This window comes from Arachis ipaensis, chromosome B10 (assembly GCF_000816755.2).
Source record: "Arachis ipaensis cultivar K30076 chromosome B10, Araip1.1, whole genome shotgun sequence".
NCBI lineage: Eukaryota > Viridiplantae > Streptophyta > Magnoliopsida > Fabales > Fabaceae > Arachis > Arachis ipaensis.
Genome location: NC_029794.2, coordinates 99,262,442 through 99,272,267, shown reverse-complemented (window position 1 = coordinate 99,272,267; position 9,826 = coordinate 99,262,442). Strand labels below are relative to the sequence as shown.

Here is a 9,826-nt window from a genome sequence, read left to right as displayed (position 1 = left end):
ACTGTGCATGAGGATGTTGTCAGTCTGTTGTTATCCCGTCTTTTTCTAAATGAAATAATGACTCTTTGGAAGCATAAATTTAATTACTTAGTTCCAGCAATTAATGATTTTGTCTTCCTTAAGAATTTCCCAAAAATAACAGAGTTAGGCATCTCTTGTCACTAATTTCTTTACCTATAATCAGTCTAATATAAGAAAATGTATGCTGATAGTTTGTATTATTACCATGCTATGCAAATTCAAGCTTACATTCAAGTCTTTGAGCCTTGTCTTTTGGTTCTGATGCAGCTACAACTTTGACAAGTTGGCATCTGCTTGTCACATTCTGTTCACTTCATGTGGCACTCAGAATGCGATTCTTTGAGCATAAACCTTTCGAGCAGAAAGCCGTAATGGGATTTGGGATTTTAAATGGAATCTCAATTGGACTCCTAAACTTGAGTTTAGGGTTCAATTCTGTTGGTTTTTATCAGGTATGGTTATTTGTTCTAATTCTGTTCCCTTCTGCTTATTTGTTTATCAATAACTCTGACTGACTCTCTTATATTTGTTTCCAGATGACCAAACTGGCAATCATTCCATGTACTGTAATGTTGGAGACCATTTTTCTTGGGAAGAGATTCAGGTTTTACTTAGCATTATATTGAAACTATGATTTTTACGACTAGCTGTTATACTTGAAGAATATCTTATTGTAAATTATATAAAGGTCAATGAAAGAATTCTTCAATCACCCACCTTCTGGTTTTTCAATTTCTTGTTCTTGATTTCGTCATTCTCTCCGAGTCTTTGTTTTGACCTCAATATCCCATTGTTGTGCTCAGTTTATTTGCATGGTTGCGTTTAGTAGTTATTGCATAACTAATAAATTTTCCCCCTTTTCATTGTCATTGCAGTAAAAGAATTCAGTTTGCCCTAGCTATCCTCCTTCTGGGTGTTGGGATTGCAACTGTCACAGATTTGCAGCTCAATGCTATGGGCTCTTTTTTGTCGTTGCTAGCAGTGATTACAACATGTGTTGCTCAGATTGTATCCTTAAATAGCTTTCAATCTGTGTCAGCACCTAAAATTTTTGGTTTATCAACTTTGCTTAGGAATTGTTGCTCATGTATTCAACATAATTACGAGTCATATATCTGTTTATCACATGCAAAGATTTGGAAAGATGGTTATGATGCCTTTTCCCCCCGGGGAAACATGTTTTCTTTGGAATGTATTGTCCTTAATTAACCACTTTCAGATGACAAATACTATTCAGAAGAAGTTCAAGGTTTCTTCCACCCAACTTCTGTATCAATCATGTCCATACCAAGCAGCAACTCTGTTAGTCTCTGGTCCATTTTTGGATAAATTTTTGACCAACCAAAATGTTTTTGCTTTCAACTATACAACACAAGTGACGGTAAGGGTTGAAAATTCTTCTTCCACCCTTTTTTCTCATCCAACTTTTTTCTTTAATAATTTCTGTATGTTCTCTGTTGTTTCCTTCTTCATTGTAGGTCTTCATTGTTCTGTCATGCCTCATCTCCATCTCGGTCAATTTTAGTACATTTCTTGTTATCGGAAAGACATCTCCGGTCACCTATCAGGTACTTGGACACCTGAAGACTTGCCTTGTATTGGCATTTGGGTATATTTTACTCCATGACCCATTCAGCTGGAGGAACATACTCGGTATTCTCATCGCCATGGTTGGAATGATTCTATACTCTTATTATTGCACTCTTGAGAATCAACAAAAAGCTGTGGAAACTTCAGTACAAACCTCCCAGGTTAGTTTTACCTTAACTCACTTTGCACATGCCTTAGGAACATTCACTAATTAATATGAAAAGATGAAAGATGTGGTTAGAAATGTTTTTGGAGCACGTATTAAATGCACTCCAATAACATGAAAATATTTCTCCTTGCGAGTCTGCACCCTTGATTTACAAGACCCGAAGACCGTATTTTGACACCTTCTGGTTCCTCTTATGTTTGCAGGCAAGAGAAGCTGAATCTGATCCTCTTATTAATGTGGAGAATGGAAGTTCAGTTGTGAGTGATTCAGTTGTGCAAATGTCCCCTCTATGGAGCAAAGACAAAGACTAATATGGTTATGTTCTTTGTTAAATCTGATCCATGGTCAAGAACGGATATAAACCTTATAGAGGGTTAATACCCATAATTTATATGGAGTTAGGAAATTCTGCAACACACAAAGGCTCGTAGTTTTTATTTTTTTTACTTTTTTGGTTTTTTCTTAGTAGCATAATTAGTTTTTGACATTTCATGAATGGTGGTGTGAACCAGCAATAGTAGTGAGGAGAAGAACAAACAAGTACAAGCTCATGATCATGTCGCAATCCTATTGAGCCAACCAATGGTAGCAGACATTTCCTGATTCATGATGTTCTTTTATATTGTGTTACATTTATAATTTTATATAGATATTCAATTTTTCTTTTGTTTTTCTTTTTGTCATAAATAACATTGTTATGTCTTGATTCTACTTCTATAATGAATGCTTCATACCTTTTTTTTGCTCCGAAGATGAACTTTACCTTGTTCATAGCATGAGGACCACATATTTTCTTCACATTTGATTTTAATTTGGTTTAATTTTAACATTCAAAGATAATAAATTAAGCAAAAGAAATTTAACTAAAGTTACATATTGTGAATCAGAATAAATATATTTCATAGGAAAGTTTTTAAGTATATCGGTTGGTATTTTAGTAAATTTTAATCATTGGTTTTAATAATATATATTATATATTTTTTATAATTAAAATTAATGATTAAAAATTACTGAAATACTAATATACCGCTATTTTTGGAAATTTTTCTATTTCATAATTATAGGATCATAGAATGGACCATCTAGCTTTGTGTTACTTGTAACTTAAGGATAGGTATTGAAGTAGATATCAAGTATGAACAAAGCTCAAAGAGGGGGAAAAAAAAGTTTTAGTTATGAAGTATGGGTGGCCAAAATTTAGAGATTATTATTAGGAAAAACTACCAAAAGTACTTATGAAGTTTACGAACGCTGACAAAAGTATCCATAAACTAAGAAAATTAATGTTGTACCCATGAAAGATAGATTCCATATGACAAAAATATCCAAATCTTAATTTTTTGTTGATTTTTTAATAAAATTCCTAAACTACCTTACACTCAACCTCAACTCACTTTTTCAACCTTTCATAACTCAATTTGCACCAACTTTAGCCATGGAGTGCAAACTACTCCTACAACAAACCAGACCGAAATCAATGGTAGTGGTGGTGGTGGTAGAGGATCGGACCTCAACCGATTCACTCATAAGTTTATAATCCATACCCAAACCAAATTAATTAAATACCAAAAAATACTCAAAACATAAATTTTTAAATCCATTCATCCAATTTCAATTCACTTTAGCAAAACTAGAAATAGAAAAAGCCATCAACCATAAAAAATCAACAAATCCATTCATCCAATTTGAAATTTATTTCAGCAAAAATCAGAAGTAGAAGTAGCCATCAATTGAATCTTCTGTAAATCAATCTCAGCCTTCATAAAAAATAGAAGCAGATTTAAAAAAAATAAAACAGTATCATTTTAGTAGTAACTAAATCAATTTCTGAAAAGAAGAAAAATAAAATAAAAATGTTTTAAAAAAGAAATACATTTTTCTTCGCCGGCCGACTGTAACATCGTCAATGGCAGAACCTCCATCCACAGGTGTGCGACAACGGTGTTCTCCTCGGTTGAGTCAGACGCGCCACAACGACATTCTCTTTGGCTGCAACAGGCGCGCCACGACAGCATTCTCCTTAGGTTGGGTCACAGGTGTGCGATGAAGCTTTTGTAGTCACCTTAATAGTGAGAGGGAGAAGCAGTGAGAGGGGAAGAGATTGGCGGTAATGGAGTAGGTGGGTGGCGGACGGCAATGAGGAGGTAGGAGGAGAGTTTCTGTAACTTTGTGAGGATTTTTGAGGGATAAAGTGAGGAGAGAGGAAGAAGAGAAGAGAAAGAGTGACGGTAGAATGGAGTTAGGGTGGGGTGATTTAGGAATTTTATTAAAAAATTAGCAAAAAATTAGGATTTGGATACTTTTGTCATACGGAACCTATCTTTCATGGGTACAACATTAATTTTCTTAGTTTATGGGTACTTTTGTCAGCATTCGTAAACTTTATGGGTAATTTTGGTAGTTTTTTCTTATTATTATTATTATTATTATACGAAGAATTGGCAGTTCAAAGTTGAATAGCATGATTAAACAAATACGCAGTGGGAATATGCCGCAGCACCTTCCAGGCTGTAAGGCTAACCAATATGAAATCACCCCAATTGTACTTGCAGATGGCGCTGCTGCACCACATACGCATCTTTTTACACTATACTCCCTCTCTTATTCCAAAACATTTTTATTAATGGGTACTCTAGCATGTCCCACCAAGTGAAATTTTTTGCTATTGAGAGAAAAAACTTCAGAAAAATAAAAGTCTTACTAATTGAATTTTGCTTATTTTTTGCATTCAACTTCTAAATAATTATTGAAATATTTTTATAAAAATTTAGATCAAATACACAAATGATATTTTTGTCTTTACGGGATATTTATGAAAAATAACCAAAAAATAAAACTTGAATTTAATTTGTATATATTATTAGTTAATACAAAATAATCCTCAATTACATATACTTATCAAAGCATCCACAACTCTACACTAACACGAAGCAACTATTACACCCGGCACTTATCGAAACCTCCATTTGCTTCCAAAATTGTAAGAGCCACCGAACACTAGAATCGTCACATAGCTATGGCTGCGCGATCCCTATTGACCCGAAAAACCCTAGCCACAGTGCTCCGCCGTGACTCCACGGCACTGGGCGCACAAGCAGCAGCACATTCGCGCGGACTTCACACTTTCACGCTGCCGGATCTGAATTACGACTACGGCGCACTGGAGCCGGCTATAAGCGGGGAGATCATGGAGATTCACCACAAGAAGCACCATCAGACTTACGTCACTAATTACAACAAGGCCCTCGAGCAGCTTCACGATGCTCTCCCTAAGGGCGATGCTTCTACCATCGTTAAGCTCCAGAGTGCCATCAAGTTCAACGGCGGAGGTCTATTTCCTCATTTCATTTCTTTTCTTTAACCCTTCTTTTTATAATAAATTAGATACTGCAGATTAGGTCTATTTTGCGTAATAGGGTGAATGGATGGATGAATTGTTTATTGTTTGCATGGTTGAACTGTATAAGGAAATTATGGCTGGGTCAAAAATAAAATCTAAGGTTATTTTTTAAAAGAAGGAAGCAAAGAAATATTTTCCATGCTTGTTGATGTTGCTTATTTTGTAGTTTATGTATGTCTGATGATCATTTACTGCAGGTCATATCAACCACTCTATTTTCTGGAAGAATCTAGCTCCGCAACGGGTAAGTTTGTGCCTTGCCTCACCTTCAATGCCGTGTGTGAGTTATCTTTAAGTAGTTCTTTTGCTTAATGCTTCATTATTTACAGGAAGGAGGCGGCGAGCCACCCAAGGGTTCGCTGGGATGGGCCATTGACGAGCATTTTGGCTCTTTCGAAAAATTGGTACAGAAGGTGAACGCAGAGGGTGCTGCCTTACAAGGGTCTGGATGGGTGGTATGTTTTACTAATTGTGTTATGTCCATGTAGATCATTAGAGCTCTATGTTTCAGTTATTATTTTATTTATTTGAATTATCCTGTTTTCGCTCTACTTAAGTCGTACTACTTTGCCAGTGGCTCGGTCTAGACAAGGAGTTTAAGAAGCTTGTAGTTGAAACCACTGCCAATCAGGTAATCTGTCCCTTCTAACTTTCTTAGTTAATCTTGGGTTTCTACTACATATTCTGCAAATGCTGATATTGCTTACTGATTGCTATGGTGAAAAGTGTAGATTAGAGAAGATGTTTGTCACAGTTCCACACGTTTTTCTTTTTTTTTTTTTTCACTTTCTCATTATTTTGAGCTGCTGTTATCCATGCATATCCCTATGTTTTGCAGGACCCACTGATTACAAAGGGACCAGGATTGGTTCCATTGCTTGGCATAGACGTTTGGGAGCATGCATATTACTTACAGGTAAAATTTCGGGCTTGGTAGTTAACTGGTGATGGCATGATTGTTGTGATGACATTATTGAAGGCCTGTTTTTCTTTTCAGTGTGATGGTTATGATTTATGAAATGTTGTGTTAACAGAATTTTCGAAGTTTCAAAGATTTCGAAATACTTTTCCTTGTATAAAAGTTGTTATTATCATTTTCCTTATATGCTGATAAGTGGCTGAGAAAATTTGCTTCCTTTCTATGCCCTTCAAACATTCTCCAATAGATTTTTATAAATAGTTGCATCGTGATATTACCTGACCGGTTCTGCTTTTCGTGTGCAATTTCACATCCTCGTTTAATTGGACTTGTTTGTCTATCTGTTTTAAATTAAAGGGTAAAGTATGTTTTTTGCCCTTGATGTTTTCACATTTGCTTCAAAAATACCCTTTAACGTTTAATTTCGTTCAATTTTGTTCCTAACGTTTTCAATTTGTCAAAATTACCTTTCTTCTTAGAGAGACCATTCAGTCAGTTATACTTTCCCTTCCCTTTATAAAACTCCCACTACAACTCTTAGCATAATGCCTTTATTTAAGTATATATAATCTTGTTAGATGCACTTCAGTTTTCAGAAGGTTTTCTGAATTATTCTTTTGTTTTTCTTACGGCAGTACAAGAATGTCAGACCAGACTATCTGAACAACATTTGGAAAGTTATTAACTGGAAATATGCCAGCGAAGTGTATGAAAAAGAGAGCTCTTAATCTGAAAGTGTTGCTTCATATGGAGCTTGTGATGATGAGTTTGCTGCTGCAGGATTAGAGTTTAGAGATGGAATAAAAGGATGTAATGTGGCATATAAGACCTTCAATGGCATTCTGGATTACTTTTATATGGAATAACAATCATTAGCAATATATGGTTGCATTCCTTGTACTATATCCTTGTGATGGTGTGCCAATGTGTGTTAGATTTTCTGATGCTTGGTGACATAGTACTATTATTGCTTTCTGTCGTATTTGTAATCTGCTGCTTTTGTGCGACTCTTTTTCCCTCAAATAAGAGTAATGTATAGTTGCGAAATTCAAGCTCCCTAACTTCTTGTTTCATTTGTTGGACAAACACTCCTCTGCAAGGAAATGGTTTTTGCTATACAAGCAATATCTATCAGTAGGGTGGCAAATGGGCTGAAGCTCGCTGGTCCGGTCCGTGTAACTCGCCAAAAAAGGTGGGTCCGGCTGGAAATTTGAAACTACAATAATTAAAAAGTTCGTCTAACCCGCGCTGCTTAATCCGCGGGTTTTGACGGGGCGGGTTTTTCCAGCGGGCCTGTCTTGATTGATTAGAGACATGAAGATGTTTGATTATATGTTATGGACAATGTTTCTTTTATTTTTTATAATATTAGTTTTATTATATTGTTTCAAAAATTTAGTTAATGATTATGTTTATTTATAAATTTAATTATATTAAATTGATAAATTTTAAAAGTTGAATTCAATTTTTATTTTGAGATTTGTTTTTAAGTTTTACAATATACCCTCCACATATATAAATAAAAGATGATATAATTAAGTATAGAAGATTTTTTTAATAGAAAAAAAAGTTCAAACCCCTCCATCCCCTATAATGTCTTAGTTTTCTTTATTTTTATTTGGGGACTTATATATTCTATTTTTGAATGTGCCTCACAATTCGAAAGAATTCATGAGAAGGGGTCATTTTAGTTCATTTTTAGATCTATATTATATGAAAAAATATCCATAAGGTAGCTTTTGGAAGAGAGATATTGAGACTGATTAAGACTGAAAAAGTGAGATTAAATTAAATCTCTTTATCGTATTTGGCGTAAAATGTATAGAACTGATTTATGTTTTAATATCTTATTTGATTTAAAATAAAAATAAAAACTTAAATAAATAAAATTACTAAAATGTCTTTAATTGAATCAAAATCTTACCCCTTTCCCTTTTCCCTGTTCCCTCTGTTAATTTAGGCACGAAGTTCAAAAGTCGTTTCATTTTTGCTAGATGTTAACTAAATATATAAGACTCTTCCTAGCTGGTTGGGCATTGTTGGGCATTAATGACATTGTAGGCAATGACATTATTGTTGTTCTCTGCCATATTGATTTTAATTTCTTCTTCAATTTTCTCTTCAATGTCTTCTTCAATTCTCTGATCTCTAGCTTGCTTTCTTTGTTGTCAAAGAGTCCTTTCAATTTTAGGATCGTGTTGAAGATGTTCTTTATCATTGTTGCTCTACATAAATACTCAGAAAATAAGAAAAATTAGAATTTTCTATATCAAAGTAAAGGAAATTCCCAGTGAGGTAAACAAAAAAAAAAGAGTCTAATCTAGATGATCAACTGGTCAATTTATTGTTAATCTCAATTAATTTCCGACAACGGCGCCAAAAACTTGATGCGGATTTTCGCAAACTACTATCGGCAAGTACACCGAGTTGTACCAAGTAATATCACGGGAGTGTGTTATCGTTTCCACGAGAATTATTAATAGACTGAGTAACAGTGATCAAGTAATTAATCTAGTCAGACAATCAAAATTTAGAATTTTAGAAGTCTTTAGCAAAAAACAATGAATTAAGTGAAAGCATGCAGTAAGTGTTTGAGAAAGTAATATTATGGAAAGAGTTAAGGTTTCCGAGATGTTGAACTTTCGGAATAATGCTTTTCACTCTCTACTTTGATCTTGCAAGATATATCTATAGAAAATCATTAGTAATCAAACTTCAATCTCTTAGTAATTCAATTTCTCTTAACTTAACAAACCACCAATTCCTTGATTAGTTGATTATGAAAAGAGGTGAAGTATGTTCACTGATTTAAAAACCACACAATTCACAAGAATTAACCCTAGTTGATTCAATGTCACTTATCAAGTCTAGTTTCAAAACATAAAGGATTATTAGGAGTTTTCAAGCTTAATTCCAAAAATCAAGTTTTCCAATATTATAATTAGAATTCAGTTAAGATTATAACTATTTTCTAATAGATTCAAACCCCTGTGATGAAGAACGAAAACTATTTTTTAAGAAAATATCAATGCATTAATCAAAAGTAGAAAAGTTATAACATTAATTCATTAAAATACCAAGAAGATTAGTGACTCATGCTAAGTTTTGAAATAAAAAACAGAATATGAAAAATGGCCAAAAGGTCCCGTCAAAGTTTTTTTCAGGATCCTTTTATATTAAACCTAAAACAAAACCTAAAATTCAAATTCAAATTAAAATCTAATGAAATCAAATCTTCCACAATTAATCTTCAATTCTCAGTGTGATTCAGATCCAAAGCTTAATGATCTAATCCTTCAACAATTCAAATGTGGGCTTGAGTGATAACTTGAAGTTTGTGGGTTCATGGGCGGGCGTGTGGCATGCCCACTCACTGGCGTGTTGCACACCCAATATTCTCAAGCCCCTGGGAGTGGTCACCTTGGGCGTGTGGCACGCCCACCTCTAGGCGTGTTGCACACCAATCTTCTTTTAAGCCCTGGGAACCTCCTCTTTGGGAGTGTGGCACGCCCAACTCTTGGCATGATGCACGCCAATTTTCTTAAGTCCCTGGAAGCAATCACTTTGGGCGTGTGGCATGTCCAATCTTGGCATGTTGCACGTCAACTTTTAAATATTGGATGAGGCTTCGAAGGCGTGTAGAAACGGCACGACATTGTTGTTTAGTGTGTGGCACGCCATGAAATTGTGCAATCCTGGAGGCAGGGACGGACATAAGGGGGGCGAG

General features: G+C 34.8%; 2 protein-coding genes and 1 long non-coding RNA gene across 3 annotated transcripts in view; 2 read left to right on the top strand and 1 right to left on the bottom strand.

Moving 5' to 3' along the window:
• LOC107623383 (UDP-xylose transporter 2) overlaps positions 1-2,450 on the top strand; it is a 3,828-nt gene extending 1,378 nt beyond the window's left edge. The window contains exons 3-8 of the mRNA XM_016325621.2: positions 289-473; positions 558-625; positions 897-1,029; positions 1,241-1,402; positions 1,500-1,772; positions 1,984-2,450. Of these exons, the coding sequence (XP_016181107.1) occupies positions 289-473; positions 558-625; positions 897-1,029; positions 1,241-1,402; positions 1,500-1,772; positions 1,984-2,091 (929 nt within the window). The 3' untranslated portion in view covers positions 2,092-2,450. The remainder of the gene's footprint in view (positions 1-288; positions 474-557; positions 626-896; positions 1,030-1,240; positions 1,403-1,499; positions 1,773-1,983) is intronic.
• Positions 1-3,335, bottom strand: part of LOC110268236 — a 15,472-nt gene extending 12,137 nt beyond the window's left edge. Inside the window, exon 1 of the long non-coding RNA XR_002356351.1 lies at positions 3,325-3,335. This is a non-coding gene — a long non-coding RNA (uncharacterized LOC110268236). The remainder of the gene's footprint in view (positions 1-3,324) is intronic.
• Positions 4,663-7,160, top strand: LOC107623220 (superoxide dismutase [Mn], mitochondrial). The gene is made up of 6 exons (XM_016325407.2): positions 4,663-5,109; positions 5,378-5,424; positions 5,510-5,635; positions 5,755-5,811; positions 6,019-6,096; positions 6,735-7,160. Exons 1-6 carry the CDS (start codon positions 4,797-4,799, stop codon positions 6,825-6,827), a joined length of 714 nt encoding a protein of 237 aa, XP_016180893.1. The 5' UTR covers positions 4,663-4,796; the 3' UTR covers positions 6,828-7,160.